General features: G+C 42.8%; 1 protein-coding gene across 1 annotated transcript in view; it reads left to right on the top strand.

Moving 5' to 3' along the window:
• The first annotated feature begins 483 nt into the window (after positions 1-483).
• COG6 (component of oligomeric golgi complex 6) overlaps positions 484-18,356 on the top strand; it is a 129,014-nt gene continuing 111,141 nt past the window's right edge. Inside the window, exons 1-3 of the mRNA XM_077298167.1 lie at positions 484-786; positions 1,721-1,864; positions 6,831-6,902. Of these exons, the coding sequence (XP_077154282.1) occupies positions 670-786; positions 1,721-1,864; positions 6,831-6,902 (333 nt within the window). The 5' untranslated portion in view covers positions 484-669. The remainder of the gene's footprint in view (positions 787-1,720; positions 1,865-6,830; positions 6,903-18,356) is intronic.

Here is an 18,356-nt window from a genome sequence, read left to right as displayed (position 1 = left end):
ACCCCTGATGAGGATAACAAAACGCGTCGGGAACAGAAGGGGACAGGATCCACCATTGTACTTAGAATGAAGGGTGCACCAAATCCCAGGATGCCCGGTCATTAAATAGCGCCCTGCTGACCCAATGTTAATTCAGAGGGTGCGTGGCCAAAAAAAGGAGGCGCAGCCGCGCAGTGATGGGGGAAACATTGCTGCAGACTCCGCAGTCATGAAGACCTCCCAGAGACGTATCCCCCGAACTCATCAAGTACAAAAACAAAGAAATTGGACTTTAATATTTTGAGAGCAACCGCGGCTACCAAACCTTATAATTTTATTGATTTTTACTTCGCTATTGAACGCCTTAACATTTTATCTGCAATACATGGTACTTTATGGAAAGTTTTTCTCTTTTTCCCAATAAAAATCTGTTTTATTAACAGTGACCCGTAATGTTTGCCCCCTGGACACAATAAACACAGGTCTACAGTCACACAACCGCCCGTCCAGGGTCAGACGTCTCCACACTAGCAGAGACTCTGTTAGCTCTGAGCATGCGCAGTGCATTCCCTGCCAGACGCTCCGCTTAGTGACGTGTCGCACAACCCGGAAATCCGTGTTGGCTCTGCGTTCCAGGTGCGTTTCACGTCTTCCCCACAAGATATCATCAGTTTGCTGTCTTGAAGGACCATGACTGAGGTGGAGATGAATGGCGGCAGCGCCTCCCTGTCCGCGTCCCCTCAGACCTCCAACCCCTTGTCTAGGAAACTCAACAAAATCCTGGAGACCCGGCTGGATAATGACAAGGTGAGGAGGAGACAGGGGTGAACTCCAGTGTTTACATGTGACAGCTGGAGCCCCCAATATCTGTGCTGCGTGTAAGCTCCTGTGTGGCTGCTCGGGTGTGCTGGGACTTGTAGCCCCCCATGTGTAGTGGGACTTAGACACCTGTGGGCAGGGGGCTCTACCATAGAAGAAGTGAATTCTGTACCCCCCTGGGGGGAGCCTCTGTGATACCCCTGTGTGCCCCCCGCAGAGCATGCCAGTGTACCCATGTGCCAGGATACCTGGAGTGGAGCCCCGAGGCGCCTGTGTGCCACTCTGTGCCCCCCTGGGTAGACTCTGAACCTCTGTGCCCCCCGCAGAGCATGCCAGTGTACCCATGTGCCAGGATACCTGGAGTGGAGCCCCGAGGCGCCTGTGTGCCACTCTGCCCCCCTGGGTAGACTCTGAGCCTCTGTACCCCCCGCAGAGCATGCCAGTGTACCCATGTGCCAGGATACCTGGAGTGGAGCCCCGGGGCGCCTGTGTGCCACTCTGTGCCCCCCTGGGTAGACTCTGAACCTCTGTGCCCCCCGCAGAGCATGCCAGAGTACCCATGTGCCAGTTGCTTGGAGTGGAGACTGAGTGTAGTTGGTGTTACTGGTGACCTTTTACACAAGGCTGAATCTCAGATCTCATGCGCCATTGCCAGGTCCTTTGTAGATCACTTTCATGCTTGTTGTGGGTTTCATCATGAACTTCAGAAAGAACTTAAGAAATCAAATCCATAAATACAGTCTGCGGACTTTTATCCGAGAATCTGCAGCAAAATCCGGAATTAATGTTTTTGTTTTTTTTTGAGTCAGACCCTTACCGATCTGATATTGGTGGTCTGTCCTAATAATTGACCATCAGTATGAAAGGTTTTAATCACTCATTTAAAGTTCTTTAATAGACTTCATATGCCTCTTCTTTGTAGGAAATGCTGGAAGCCCTGAAGTCTCTGTCCTCGTTCTTTACTGAAAACAGTTTGAGAAGCCGAAGAAACCTGCGAGGTGATATAGAGCGACGGAGCCTGTCCATAAATGAAGAATTTGTGGCTACATTTAAGAATGTTAAAGAGGTTGGTGATGTGTATTATTATGTGTGTGTGTGTGTGTGTGTGTGTGTGTGTGTGTGTGTGTGTGTGTGTGTGTGTGTGTGTATATATATATATATATATATATATATATATATATATATATATATATATATATATATATATATATATATATATATATATATACACACTCACCGGCCACTTTATTAGGTACACCATGCTAGTAACGGGTTGGACCCCCTTTTGCCTTCAGAACTGCCTCAATTCTTCGTGGCATAGATTCAACAAGGTGCTGGAAGCATTCCTCAGAGATTTTGGTCCATATTGACATGATGGCATCACACAGTTGCCGCAGATTTGTCGGCTGCACATCCCAAAGATGCTCCATACAAGGCAGGATGGATCCATGCTTTCATGTTGTTTACGCCAAATTCTGACCCTACCATCCGAATGTCGCAGCAGAAATCGAGACTCATCAGACCAAGCAACGTTTTTCCAATCTTCTACTGTCCAATTTCGATGAGCTTGTACAAATTGTAGCCTCAGGTTCCTGTTCTTAGCTGAAAGGAGTGGTACCCGGTGTGGTCTTCTGCTGCTGTAGCCCATCTGCCTCAAAGTTCGACGCACTGTGCGTTCAGAGATGCTCTTAGGCCTACCTTGGTTGTAACGGGTGGCGATTTGAGTCACTGTTGCCTTTCTATCAGCTCGAACCAGTCTGCCCATTCTCCTCTGACCTCTGGCATCAACAAGGCATTTCCGCCCACAGAACTGCCGCTCACTGGATTTTTTTTCTTTTTCGGGCCATTCTCTGTAAACCCTAGAGATGGTTGTGCGTGAAAATCCCAGTAGATCAGCAGTTTCTGAAATACTCAGACCAGCCCTTCTGGCACCAACAACCATGCCACGTTCAAAGGCACTCAAATCACCTTTCTTCCCCATACTGATGCTCGGTTTGAACTGCAGGAGATTGTCTTGACCATGTCTACATGCCTAAATGCACTGAGTTGCCGCCATGTGATTGGCTGATTAGAAATTAAGTGTTAACAAGAAGTTGGAAAGGTGTACCTAATAAAGTGGCCAGTGAGTGTATATATTTGCAAAAAAGTGAGAGCAGCACAGAAAAGAAAAACAAAAATCAGGGTGCAAGGCCCCTCAGGCATGTACCAAACCTTGTCATAGAAGTCCAAAGATCAGAGGCAGCACACCATTGTGGATAAGGTTATGAAGGTATTCAAATCTAATAGCCCATCAATAGCCATGATGGGCTATTAAATTTGAATGCCTTCATAACCTTATCCACAATGGTGTGCTGCCTCTGATGTTTGGATATATATATATATATGTATATATATATATATATATGTATATGTATATATATATATATATATATATATATATATATATATATATATATATATATATATATATATATATATATATATATATATATATATATATATATAATTTATATTTATACTAGTTGGTTTTCTCTTGAAACACCTTGTCTGTTCACATCGATACTCATAGAATACAGCAGGATAGCATCCAGCAAAGATATAATCAGCTATTCAGCTTCTAATGAAATAGTTGTGATGATCTTTAATGGAGGGTATGGTGGGATATCATGAGTGGGAGCCACGGTTTACAGCACATCTCTACCCTCTCATGGACTGTACTCTAAATGACTCCTTAATAGTGATGAGCGAGTGTACTCGTTGCTCGGATTTTCCAGAGCATGCTCGGGTGGTCTCCTGAGAATTTGTGACTGCTCAGAGATTTAGTTTTCTGAGGATCAAAAGAAGTAGCATGTTACTTCTTTTGTGCTGAACTGCAGCATTTCTGACCCCTTCCATTATAGAAATCTGCAGTGGTAAAAAACGCAGAAAATCCGCAACAAAAACGCACAAAATCCTCAGCAAATCCACACCTGCGTTTTCTGCCAGGAGATGCAGATTTTCTGCGTAAAATTCTGCACCCCAATCCGCAACATAGCCTAAGATTGCATTGAAACCCTCACTTTACTCATAATAATAATAATCTTTATTTATATAGCGCCAACATATTCCGCAGCGCTTTACAGTTTAACAGTTTCAAACACAACAGTCATAGGTAACAATGTTAACAATACAGTAATAAAGCAAAATAAGACGACCCTGCCCGTGAGAGCTTACAATCTACAATGAGGTGGGGGGATACAAAGTACAGGTGTGTATTTACAATGATGTATTTACAATGATGGTCCAGCCATCTTCAGGGAGTGGGGGGTAGATGGGTACTCATGTGGCTATGCCCACTATGCGTAAAGTGAGCGCTTCATGTGGGGATGGTACCCAGGGTTTGGAGAAGAGGAGACTCTCATCCAGGTACAACATTGCTGTAAAAAAAATTAATAAATAAAATAAAAAATAGGGGTATACTTACCTTCTGATGGCCCCCGGAGACCTCCCGCCTCTCAGCGGTGCATGCGGCGGGTTCCGTTCCCAGGGATACATTGCGCGAATCTCCTGAGATGAAGTCGCGGTCACACAACCGTGACGTCACAAAGGTCCTTCCCGCAAAGCATCCCTGGGAACGGAACGTACCGGGAGCGCCACTGAAGAGATCAGGGGCCGTCAGAAGGTGAGAATAACCATATTTTTTTTATTTTTTTTTTAACATTCTATCTTTTACTATTGAAGCTGCATACGCAGCATCAATAGTAAAAAGTTGGTCACACTTGTCAATCATATGCTTGTGTGACCAACCTGTCAATCACTTTTCCAACGATGCTTCAAATCGCTTGTAAAACGCAAGCATTCTGCAAGCTAAAAACGCTTCTGTTTTGCGGGAAAACGCATGCGTTTTACCTGTGGATTTCCAGCATTTTTTGTGCGGATTTCACCTGCGTTTTACCACCTGCTATACAGGAACAGGTGTAAAACGCTGCGGAATCCGCACAAAGAATTGACATGCTGCAGAGAATACAATGCAGCGTTTCCGTGCAGTATTTTCCGCACCATGGGCACTGCGGATTTGGTTTTCCATAGGTTTACATGGTACTGTAAACCTGATGGAAAACTGCTGCGAATCCGCAGCAGGCAAATCCGCAACGTGTGCACATACACAAATAGTCTGTCACTATTGTAAATGTCACTTTTCCTGTTTAAGGGGAAGGTAGCATGAGAAAATGTGCTATTGGCTAAATGTAACTTCTTTTTTAATAAATATGGAAAAGCCCCCCCCCCCCAAAAAAAAAAAAATAAATAAATAAAAAAACAATCTCTATTAAAAATACAAAAAATAGATCTTGAAATTTTCACACTGGCCCTTGCCCCTTTTTTTTTTATAGACTCTCTAAATTATTTTGGTTTCATGAAATCCACATGTACCATAGCTACAATGACCAGACTCTAATTCTATCCTTTGTATTAAAGTATTTATTAAAACTTTGATCCTTGTTATCAGCTATGTATAGAGATGTCTAAAAAAAAGTCTAGAAGCCAGTGTGAAAACTGCAGGGTTACTAATTTTCCTCTTACGGACAACGATATGAAAAAAAAAATACATGTCACAAAAACCTGATTTAAACAGCTTTTTGGATGACACACCTTTTTTTAACCTTGTTAAGAGACTGCTGGGGCCCCTGAAGAGGAGACTGAAGTAGTTAATCAACACTTTTGGCTTCTCTTTTCCATGCTCCAGAGCATTCAAGCACCACTCCAACGTTCCTTTTATTTCAGCACTGGAGTGGCGCCACTGATGTAAGTTCCTGCCTCTAGTGTTACACCTACCAGCCGCCGTCTTCAGCTCTTCCCTCGGTGCTCTGATGCTGATCTGTCATTTTGTGATCACAACTTCTAACTGGCCGCAAGTCAGTGGTTTCAGTCTCAAGCTCTCAGTGTAATCTGTGTGAGCCTTGTTCTGTCCCCATAGACTTACAATGAGTAGTGACCTCCAGCAGACACTGAAGAGATCCGGCAGGTCACAACCTGCAGAAGACGGACTGGAGCAGTGCCAGGAACAGATTAAGATGGCAGCTGCTGAGTGCAATAATAGGTGCTTAGAACTTTCATTCGTGACACCACTCCAGTGGTGAAACACCTCCGCCGATCAGCTGTTATTGGCGGTGGTGGCTTGGTACTACACATCCGCCTATTATTCAAATCAATAGGAGGCGGATGTGCAGTAATCTGCGGCGGCCCCTATCAGAAGATGGCCAGCTCCGCAAGTGAGCACTTCCGGCTGGCATCTGCCGCCCCCGACACCAATAACAGCATATCAGCAGAGGTGCCGGTGTCGGACCCTGGCCAATCAGACATTGATTTCCTATTCTAAGGATACGTCAGCAATCAAAAGTAAAAAGTAAAATCAAAAAGTAGTGGAAATCTTAATCATGTCTAATGGCCAGTCCTGCTATCAGCTGAGAATTACAGTTGTGTCCAATCTGAACCAGCTCCATTATGACGGCGGCACAGATCTCGTTGGTTGTGTGCTGCTATGTGTCATTCTAGAGCAGGTTATATATGGTATATATCATATTATATAGAGCTCCACGTTTCTCAACTTTTTCAAGCCAGGTATCTCCAGTGACAAGAAGTTTCACCAGAGTACCCCTGGGGTAGCAAAATGCCAAATACTCTGTTAAGATCCTTTGTCACAGAATCTCTCGGACACCTGGACAGAACGCTTACTGCCCCCATTGCAGGTCATTAGGACCCATCTATGTCTGCTGAGGGACAGATCTGGGGTCCTGGTGGGTCAGAAGATAGGTACTCGGTTTTCTTATTTGTATACTACATGCACCCAACTGACAGCATTTACCATAATTCACAGATTATACTTTTGCCCCCATGTATTCAGAGAAGAAACACCAACCTGTAGGCCCACCTATTATCAGTGTCCTTCAGAATCTTCAAAACTGAATAACCTATGATGACGACGGCAGCAGGAGTATGTAATATTGTACTTTTTGTGACTTTAATTATATAATTTTATTTTTTGTTTTAATAAGGAGCTTGAAAGTATAAATGAAGATGTCCAGGCGATGAGCAACTGCTGTGAAGACATGACCAGCCGTCTGAAGGTATCTCCTCTTGTGTGACTGTGGGGCTTTCTATGTTCTCTATGTACATGAATTTTTAATTTTCACAAAGACTTAAAAGGAATGTATCACTTTTTTTAATTACCGTATATAAACTTTTAAATTTGATTTTATTTTAAAAATAAATTAAAGGGAACTTGTCACCAGGTTTTTCCCATATGAGATAAGGCTGGTACCTGTAAGCCCTCCTACACAGCGTTCTGATATGCTGTCTATATGCCACCAATCTGGTCTGCAAGACAAGAAAAAGACCTGCCGATGGCAGAGCAAAGTACTGCAGTGCGCATGCGCAGGATTAGGCCAAAGAGCGCCGACGCATGCGCACTGCAATTTCACTCTGCCCTCGACAAAATGGCTTAGAACTGCAATTCAAAGCTTTAGCCTCACCGTTTCTTTTACAGACACCCAGAAGGGAAAGGGAAAAGTGACATCAGATACAGGGTGGATCATTCTGACAGATTCCCTTTTTAAAGTGATCCTTTGAAAAATAAAACCAGTGTGACCATCAGGTGATCATGGCTAATAAATGGTCACCCATGTACTTCATAGATGCTCCAGGTCCATGAGAGCAGCTCTCTGTTTTGGAGGATAGAGGAGGGAGTGACATGTTAGCAAGTCTCGATATTGCTGGAGAATATGAGACGTGTGTGTATAGGGATATAACAATTAAGGGATATATCTGTCACACCCATATCCCTTAATTTTAATAGTGGTCACAGTGTGCAGAGCTAAATAAGAATTGCAATTTTTAAAGGGAACCTGTCGGGGCCATTTTACCAGTGAAACTAGTTATGTGGCTGTATCTGTCCAATTGCAACAATACAAATGATATCAGTTTTATAGTAATCTGATGTGTTATTACTGAGAAGCCGAGCTTTGAAGCCGTATGCATATTAGTCTGGAATCCATTGGGGGCGTGTCCATAAGAGTGCAATGACACGCCTCCAATAAACTTCTGGAAAATTTGCATGTGGCTTCAAAGCAGGATTTCTCACCGCCAGCACATCGGCTTACCGCAAAATAGGTATAATTTTTCTTGTTGCAATAGGAACTTTACAGCTGTACCAGTAGTTTCAGTAGTAATATCATCCAGATACATTTTCTTTAAGCATCTCGCATAGCGTGTACCTGGTGATTACTGAGATTAATATCTAAAAGAAACTTTGGACAGCTTTGAGCTAATTAGGAAGAAATGCATTTATCATTGTTCAGCAGAACAGGCTGATATCCATGTTGTCGTCACATGCTTTGATTTTATTACTCGGTAATTATTTTTGCTGTCAAGGCTTCGGGCCAAGGATGGCGATCTGCCTTTGTCTTGAAAATAAAACAAAATGCGGGCCATGATGTGGGATCCGGAGTGGCTTGTGGAGACGTCCAAACAGATCCCTTTTTGTGCTGGGCTTGGCAGCCACGGAGCTATCATACTGTGTGTGGTGATGTGCTGGGCTCATATGATGCAATATGACACGCGCATTCATGGGCCAGTGTACCATTGTATTGTTGTGCTGAACACCAGCTTTCTGAATGGCCTCGCTGTAGACGAGCCTAGCGGGACTTGGAGGAAAACGTACGGCGGCTGCTTGGTGCTTTCTGTTTTGGCAAGTTCTCCAAGTGCTCTTAATTTCACAGGCAATTAATCCATAATTCTCTGGAATCTCATTTAGCATTGTGTACACTGACAAGCTCGCTTAGCTCTGCTAAAGTGTCCTTTATTAACAGCTACAGGAATAAACTACCTCTGCTTTAAATCTCCGGGTGACATGGGACGCAGGATTTTTCATTAATTTGTAGTGTTCAATGAAGGGGATCCCATCTGCTCCCGGCTTGTGAAAACAGACCAGAGATTTTGCTTTCTACTGTCTCAACTTTGAATACTTTTTCAATTAAAGCTGTGAAAAACCTGAGAATGGAGGAAGGCATAGATATTAAAGAGGTACAGCTGTGGGTGAAAAGGTCTGCTGGTGTAGTGGGTGAAATGGTCTGCTGGTGTAGTGGGTGAAAAGGTCCGCTGGTGTAGTGGGCAGCCTGCCACATTTAAGGAGTCCAATATCTGGTTATTTACATCATATAGCCATTGTGACCCTGTCTACAGAAAGATATTAATAGGGTCCTGACCAGGTAACCGTATGTACAGCTACATTGTCGCCCCCTAATAGTGGGTATAGGGAAACCTCAGCAGATGACCACACTGTTAATAAAAAATAAAGACAAAGACCTACACTGATATTACCACCATATGGTGACCATGTAGTAGTAGATACCAGTGCTACATAACAATTATAGATGGTGACTTACATTTCTTACCTTTCCAGTATTCGTTGTTTCAGATGCTGCGCATCTCGTATCTTCACAACATAGACAATTGTCTTCAGATGACCCCAGCATCTGAAACAATGGATACTGGAAGCCTGTGCTAGCATTTCTTGTGCCGTGTTGCTATCAGTGTGTCAAGAGTGGGAAAGAGGGTTGCATTGACAATCCAACACAATGGGCAGCACTTTGAACACATTATATAAGTGGCCATAAACTTGTAAATAATTTCTGAAAGAATAAAGCAACGTTAAACCTAAGCACACCATTGTTTTTCTTGTGAAATTCTCAATAAGTTTGATGTGTCACATGACCCTCTTCCCAAGGAGAAAATAAAGTTGGATCCAAAATGGCCAACTTCAAAATGGCCTCCATGGTCACCACCCATCTTGAAAAGTTCCCCCCCTTCGATATACTAATGTGCCACAAACCGGAAGTTGATATCACCAACCATTCCCATTTTATTTAGGTGTATCCATATAAATGGCCCACCCTGTATATTATTTTAAAACTCATGCCATTCGGGATTTTGTTGTCTAAAATGTGTATCCAAAAAGTTTGGTGTCTTTTCTATATTGTGATGTATCGACTTTGTCAACGGCTTGATCGCCTTGAAGATATAAATCCAGAAAAGGAGTGCAGTTGCCAGGAGAATAAACCTTAGGTTGAGATCATACGAATTCAAATAAGAAACGAAATGTCGCCAGACGACACAATTAACAGATCGTCAACATGTTGTCCGTACCAAACCACATCATGAAAAAAATGGATTTGATGAATTGGAAGATATTTCTCTGTTCCCACCAGGCCATGTATAGGATGGCAAGCGAAGGTGAAAATTTTGAGCCCATTAGGGCTCCTTCCATTTGCAAAAAATATTCAGAATTAAACATGAAAAAATTGTCTTAAGTATTGAAGTTCAAGTCTAATATGTTTCATTTCAGTGTGATTATTGAATGGCCCTGGTGGCACGATGATGTGGAATAACCGAATACAAATTCAGTACATCGCATGAAAAAACATTCAAAATAATTTGAATATCACTTGAAATTATCAAATACCTGCAGCAAAGTTAAGCTATCTATTGAGGTAGTAAGGTATGCTGGAAACTAGTGGCTGCAAGTAAGTATCCAACCATTCACTGATTGTGGTTTTTTTTTTCATTGGGTGATCCGAGTCAGCTATGATAGGTAATAGCGGGGGAAATACATTTTTGTGAGTCTTGTGTAGACCATGGAATATTAAAAGAATGGGATGCTCTGGCAAATAGTATTTCTTCTCTTTAGTTTTTAAGAACTCCTAAAGTGATCAAGACATTTAGATTATTTTTAACAATAGTTGTGGGGTCAGAATCAAGCCGTCTGTATGTGCCTTTATTATTAAGAATCACAGAGACTTGTTACAAATTCAAGGTATAGTCCATGCCTACTACTCATCCAGCCTCGTCAGATTGTCTAATGACAAGGTTGTGGTTTACTGACGGCTTCAAACTGATCCCTACTTAGATTTTTTTTTCGGTATAATTTTGTTTTTACATGGTCACTTAAAGATTTTCAATCTAGTGTCTAGAAGAGGTCCAGGGCTGGTCCTGTGGACGATAAAAAGTCGGACTTTACAAATTGCGGTAACTTTTGCAACGCTCGAGTAATGTATCTGAGCTGTAATCAGTGGAGCCTCGTTCCATGGAGGAACAGGAGACCTGTTTAGTAGAAATGTTCCTATCCTGGTGTGAAGCGTGTCTTTGTGATCCAGTCCTGGTGTTAGTTATTTTCCGTGTATAGTATACACTCGTTTGTTTTTATAATCCATTTTATTTTCTTAGTTTTTAATATAGTATCCTCCAGCACAGTTAAATTGTGTTGCATCTTCTTATGTAAATTGTCATATTCAGTTGTGTCTGCATATTTGTCAAGAGCGGAACGCACCTCTTCAATATATATATTTTCTTTTTAAGTCCTCAAATTTTGGTTCCTCATGTTTTCTGATTAAATCCATTAATTCCTGGAAACATTTTGTAAGGATATCATTCCAACAGCTCAAAAAATCGTCACAGAAATTGTAAGTAGGTACCTTTTTCAAACTCAGACCTTGAGGTATCATTTTTCTCTCAAGATGGTCAGTTAGCGTCTTATGGTCCCACCAAGTGCGAACCTCTTTGCTCAAAAGTGTTTCATATCAGGTGCAGTATTCAGCTGGCACTCGGCGATAATGAGCAGAAGGGGAGAAATCCAGCACATCCATCCATTAGAAGTAGAAGAAATTGATTATTTTTATTATTGGTCCATTAGAAAAAAACTCTTACGAAGGGTGGCGACCCACCCTGAAACACGTCAGTTTTTAATGTTTTTTTTTCAATTTTTCCAGTTAAGTGTAGTATAGCTCCTGGTGGGCTGCTCTGAGTGCGGGGTCCTGGGGCGACCACACCCTTCCCTGGTAGACCCGCAACTACCGTATATATAACCCAATTATATGGCGATTTAGCTTTATTTCCGTAGACATTCCCATAAAGAATTGTCGTGCTCCTGTAATGTGTGTTACACGGGACCTGGGCAATGTTCTGTGAGGGAAGCCTGATCAGTGAGCTCCAGCTGTGCGCTGCATCTTACAAGGCTCCGGGGAGCTTGTTTCTCTGATAACATTGCTTATGATTGGAATTTCGGAGCAGGTGAGAATAACATCTAAGCTAATGGGCGGCAGCAGATGTAATGGAAACATATGGTGACTGCATCTCGGCACAGGAGATCCATCTTGTGTGTTCAGCAATTTCTGGTGGCTTTATTGCAGGTGAGATGTCACCTGGTTTTACCACCTTTACCTTCAATGGTCATTTTTCATCTCACAGAACAGAACTGAACTCGGATAAAGGAGAGAATTTATATGGGCTAGAGTTTTGTACAACAGAACTTATAGCTCACTTTGTTAATGTAGCACATCTTTGGTGTTCTGTGCCAGAAAATGAAATCTTCGCAAGCTACACTGTATCCCAGCTTTCTCTGGTACCTTATAGTACATTTTTAGCATCGTGCCATGCACATTTTCCTCGAGCAGAAGCAACCCTGGTGCATCCCTAACTTGTGACCCCTGCGGATGTAATTCCAGGAAAGACTATGTCTGGAACCGGAGTTGGGGGTGTCAGCCGTGCCCATGGCTGGTGTGTATCTGGGCTGAGGAGCAGGGAAGTGGGTGTATCAGGCACCATCCCTACCAATGTGTCATGGCCAGTATGGAATCCCATATGTCCATGAGTTGCAAATGAGTGTCACAGATAACTTTTATTGGCCCAAAATGGGGATGGATGTAGCCAACTACTCAGTTAAGCAACCGGAGTGTGCTGAATATGTGGCGATGTGACTGATGCTCACTTTATAGCCTACCACAGAGGTTAAAGGCATTATTGAGTTATGGACGATAAATTAACCCGAGCAGGCGCACTCCACGTCACGTGTTGAGAAAAAAAACAGATAAAAAGCGGAGAAGTTGATTCAGTCTTTGCATTATTGGGGCTACACTGAGCATGGAGAACAAAAAGAGAAGAGAATTTAGAGAACCAAAATTCTTGAAAAATATCAACAATCTCAAGGTTACACGTCCATCTCCAGAGATCTTGATGTTTCTTTGTCCACGATGTGCAACCTAATCTCGTCCGCGGGAAGAAGTTTGATTGCAGTGGTGGACATTGCAGAGAGTGGCAGTGCTCATGCTTATATGCCTCTTTGCATACGTATACTGCTGTGAGGGATCTTGGTCCATCATTCTTGTGAATGCTGAGAGTATCTGCTCGATGTGTACAGTAAATTGTCTGCGATAAACTCTCAGGCTCCCCCTAGTGGTGGCATCTGGTAGCCGGATTTTTTTTTTTTTCCATATACAGGTCCTTCTCAAAAAATTAGCATATAGTGTTAAATTTCATTATTTACCATAATGTAATGATTACAATTAAACTTTCATATATTATAGATTCATTATCCACCAACTGAAATTTGTCAGGTCTTTTATTGTTTTAATACTGATGATTTTGGCCTACAACTCCTGATAACCCAAAAAACCTGTCTCAATAAATTAGCATATCAAGAAAAGGTTCTCTAAACGACCTATTACCCTAATCTTCTGAATCAACTAATTAACTCTAAACACATGCAAAAGATACCTGAGGCTTTTAAAAACTCCCTGCCTGGTTCATTACTCAAAACCCCCATCATGGGTAAGACTAGCGACCTGACAGATGTCAAGAAGGCCATCATTGACACCCTCAAGCAAGAGGGTAAGACCCAGAAAGAAATTTCTCAACAAATAGGCTGTTCCCAGAGTGTTGTATCAAGGCACCTCAATGGTAAGTCTGTTGGAAGGCAAAAATGTGGCAGAAAACGCTGTACAACGAGAAGAGGTGACCGGACCCTGAGGAAGATTGTGGAGAAGGACCGATTCCAGACCTTGGGGAACCTGAGGAAGCAGTGGACTGAGTCTGGTGTGGAAACATCCAGAGCCACCGTGCACAGGCGTGTGCAGGAAATGGGCTACAGGTGCCGCATTCCCCAGGTAAAGCCACTTTTGAACCATAAACAGCGGCAGAAGCGCCTGACCTGGGCTACAGAGAAGCAGCACTGGACTGTTGCTAAGTGGTCCCAAGTACTTTTTTCTGATGAAAGCAAATTTTGCATGTCATTCGGAAATCAAGGTGCCAGAGTCTGGAGGAAGACTGGGGAGAAGGAAATGCCAAAATGCCTGAAGTCCAGTGTCAAGTACCCACAGTCAGTGGTGTGGGGTGCCATGTCAGCTGCTGGTGTTGGTCCACTGTGTTTCATCAAGGGCAGGGTCAATGCAGCTAGCTATCAGGAGATTTTGGAGCACTTCATGCTTCCTGGCACCTGCTCACAGTGCCAAAACCACTGGTAAATGGTTTACTGACCATGGTATTACTGTGCTCAATTGGCCTGCCAACTCTCCTGACCTGAACCCCATAGAGAATCTGTGGGGTATTGTGAAGAGAAAGTTGAGAGACGCAAGACCCAACACTCTGGATGAGCTTAAGGCCGCTATTGAAGCATCCTGGGCCTCCATAACATCTCAGCAGTGTCACAGGCTGATTGCCTCCATGCCACGCCGCATTGAAGCAGTCATTTCTGCCAAAGGATTCCCGACCAAGTATTGAGTGCATAACTGAACATTATTATTTGATGGTTTTTTTGTTTGTTATTAAAAAACACTTTTATTTGATTGGACGGGTGAAATATGCTAATTTATTGAGACAGGTTTTTTGGGTTATCAGGAGTTGTATGCCAAAATCATCAGTATTAAAACAATAAAAGACCTGACAAATTTCAGTTGGTGGATAATGAATCTATAATATATGAAAGTTTAATTGTAATCATTACATTATGGTAAATATTGAAATTTAACACTATATGCTAATTTTTTGAGAAGGACCTGTAGTGCCTCTATGGAGCACTGAATCAGAAAAATAAAATGCCAACTGTGGTTTAGGAGAAAAAATTGCTCACTGGATGTTATAGGATGGAAATGACATACAAAGATCAGCACTAAGGTACTGTTGAGGTTCTTGACATGTATCATTGGGTTTTCATTGAAATTTATATCAAGCTCCTTCTTACTTTTAAGGCAAGAATAACACAAGATGAGTATTTATTTATTTTTTTTATTATTGCTCTAAGGCCAGGTTCAGGGGAGCATATTTTCGGTCTGTTATGTCTGATCAAAACGTCAAGTCCCGTGTGTGTGCGTGCGTGCGCAGTTGTTTGTGTGTATATGCAACAGCAGTCAGCTTCTCCATCTGTCCGTGATGATGGTGAGCACACAGATCTGCTCATAGATTTAGTATTGATTTCTTTTAATGGCAGGCTGAACCCAGTCTCAAAAAGCAGAATACCAATAATAGGAATCTCAGTAGAATCAATCCTGCTAACCATCTACAGTTGTGGCCAAAAGTATTGACACCCCTGCAATTCTGTCAGATATTACTCAGTTTCTTCCTGAAAATGAGTGCAATCACAAATTCTTTGGTATTAATATCTTCATTTAATTTGTCTTAAATGAAAAAACACAAAAGAGAATGAAGCAAAAAAGCAAAACATTGATCATTTCACACAAAACTCCAAAAATGGGCCAGACAAAAGTATTGGCACCCTCAGCCTAATACTTGGTTGCACAACCTTTAGCCAAAATAACTGCGACCAACCGCTTCCGGTAACCATCAATGAGTTTCTTACAATGCTCTGCTGGAATTTTAGACCATTCTTCTTTGGCAAACTGCTCCAGGTCCCTGATATTTGAAGGGTGCCTTCTCCAAACTGCCATTTTTAGATTTCTCCACAGGTGTTCTATGGGATTCAGGTCCGGACTCATTGCTGGCCACCTTAGAAGTCTCCAGTGCTTTCTCTCAAACCATTTTCTAGTGCTTTTTGAAGTGTGTTTTGGGTCATTATCCTGCTGGAAGACCCATGACCTCTGAGGGAGACCCAGCTTTCTCAAACTGGGCCCTACATTATGCTGCAGAATTTGTTGGTAGTCTTCAGACTTCATAATGCCATGCACACGGTCAAGCAGTCCAGTGCCAGAGGCAGCAAAGCAACCCCAAAACATCAGGGAACCTCCACCATGCTTGACTGTAGGGACCGTGTTCTTTTCTTTGAATGCCTCTTTTTTTTCTCCTGTAAACTCTATGTTGATGCCTTAGCCCAAAAAGCTCTACTTTTGTCTCATCTGACCAGAGAACATTCTTCCAAAACGTTTTAGGCTTTTTCAGGTAAGTTTTGGCAAACTCCAGCCTGGCTTTTTTATGTCTCGGGGTAAGAAGTGGGGTCTTCCTGGGTCTCCTACCATACAGTCCCTTTTCATTCAGACGCCGACGGATAGTACGGGTTGACACTGTTGCACCCTCGGACTGCAGGGCAGCTTGAACTTGTTTGGATGTTAGTCGAGGTTCTTTATCCAACATCCGCACAATCTTGCGTTGAAATCTCTTGTCAATTTTTATTTTCCGTCCACATCTAGGGAGGTTAGCCACAGTGCCATGGGCTTTAAACTTCTTGATGACACTGCGCACGGTAGACACAGGAACATTCAGGTCTTTGGAGATGGACTTGTAGCCTTGAGATTGCTCATGCTTCCTCACAATTTGGTTTCTCAAGTCCTCAGACAGTTCTTTGATCTTCTTTCTTTTCTCCATGCTCAATGTGGTACACACAAGGAAACAGGACAGAGGTTGAGTCAACTTTAATCCATGTCAACTGGCTGCAAGTGTGATTTAGTTATTGCCAACACCTGTTAGGTGCCACAGGTAAGTTAGGCTACTTTCACACTAGCGTTAACTGCATTCCGTCACAATGCGTCGTTTTGCCGAAAAAACGCATCCTGCAAAAGTGTTTGCAGGATGCGTTTTTTCATCATTGATTAACATGAAGCGATGCATTGTGACGGATTGCCACACGTCGCACCCATCGTGCGACGGATGCGTCGTGCAGTGGCGGACCGTCGGGAGCAAAAACCGCTACATGTAACGTTTTTTGCTCATGACAGTCCGCTTTTTCCGACCGCGCATGCGTGGCCGGAACTCCGGCCCCACCTCCCCGCACTTCCCCGCACCTCACAATGGGGCAGCGGATGCGCTGGAAAAATGCATCCGCTGCCCCCGTTGTGCGGCGGAGACAACGCTAGCGTCGGGAACGTCGGCCCGATGCTAGTGTGAAAGTAGCCTTACAGGTGTTGTTAATTACACAAATTCGAGAAGCATCACATGATTTTTCGAACAGTGCCAATACTTTTGTCCACCCCTTTTTTATGTTTGGTGTGGAATTATATCCAATTTGGCTTTAGGACAATTCTTTTTGTGTTTTTTCGTTTAAGACAAATTAAATGAAGATAATAATACCAAAGAATTTGTGTTTGCAATAATTTTCAGGAAGAAAGTGAGTATTATCTGACAGAATTGCAGGGGTGTCAACAATACTTTTGGCCACAACTGTATATGGTCACATAGGAAGCTGAATAAAATGTACCTTGATGTCTGTGATCTGATGTCTTAGTCCAGAGAAATCCGCGTCTTTCTTCGTATGTAAGGCTATGTTCACACTTTTTGGATTTTTGCACCTTTTTTTTTTTTTTTTTACTGCTTTTTTATGCAAATTTAAAAGCTGTGTTTTACTGCACCAGCAAAAGCTCAGAAGTTTCTTGCACAACTTTTTTTTTCCCTGACTGAATTGGAACACTGCTGTGTTTTTGAAAACTGCAGCATATCTGACTTCATTCACTTCTTTCAGCGTTTTTGCATTATTTTTTTTCACCCATAGATAGCAGCAAGTGCAAAACACGGAGGCTTTATTGGTGCAGAAAACTCAGGAAAAGGCACTATCAGCATGCACAAGAGGCAAATGAACTTTAAAAACACAGCAAAGCATGCTTTTTTTTAAGCGGCTTCTTTACTGCCAAGAGAGCAGGTTTTGCCTACAGAGCAAAGAAACACAGCAAAATTGCAGTGTGTGAACATAGCCTAAATGTGCTGTTAAGATTCGTGGGATGGACACGGATCTCTTCGAAAATTTGTCTACAGAACTTATTTTAATGAAAGGAAGCGTTACCAGTGTGTGCCGTGTACTGACTAGCAACTATAACTGTACTCGGCAAAACTGATGTTTGTCTCATTACAAACTTATTTACAGCTGCAGCTCTCCTCTCACTGTGCTATTAGCCCTACTTTACTGTCTCCCCCCCCCCCACTGAGTGTGTGAGATTAAAGCTAAAGATGTGTTAGTTTTAGCCACGCACAGCTCTGCTGAAGGCAAAGAGGCGAGTTGCAGCTTAGATGTGTTTTGTAATGAGACAATGTTCACCTCTGCTGTACTGCGTCAGTTGTAATAACACACAGCTCTAATAAAGGTTCCCTTTTAAAATGCAATGCGGTCCATCAATATCTTTTTGGATCTGTCAAGAGTAACGACTCATTTAGGCTTCTTTCACACTAGCGTCGGGCTCGGCCCGTCACGGTGCGTCGGGCCGAGGTTCCCGACGCTAGCGTTGTCTCCGCCGCACAACGGGTGCAGCGGATGCATTTTTCCAGCGCATCCGCTGCCCCATTGTGGGGTGCAGGGAAGTGCGGGGAGGTGGGGGCGT

The sequence above is a fragment of the Ranitomeya variabilis genome, chromosome 3 (assembly GCF_051348905.1).
Source record: "Ranitomeya variabilis isolate aRanVar5 chromosome 3, aRanVar5.hap1, whole genome shotgun sequence".
Taxonomy (NCBI): Eukaryota; Metazoa; Chordata; class Amphibia; order Anura; family Dendrobatidae; genus Ranitomeya; species Ranitomeya variabilis.
This window is presented reverse-complemented; position numbering and strand designations above follow the sequence as displayed.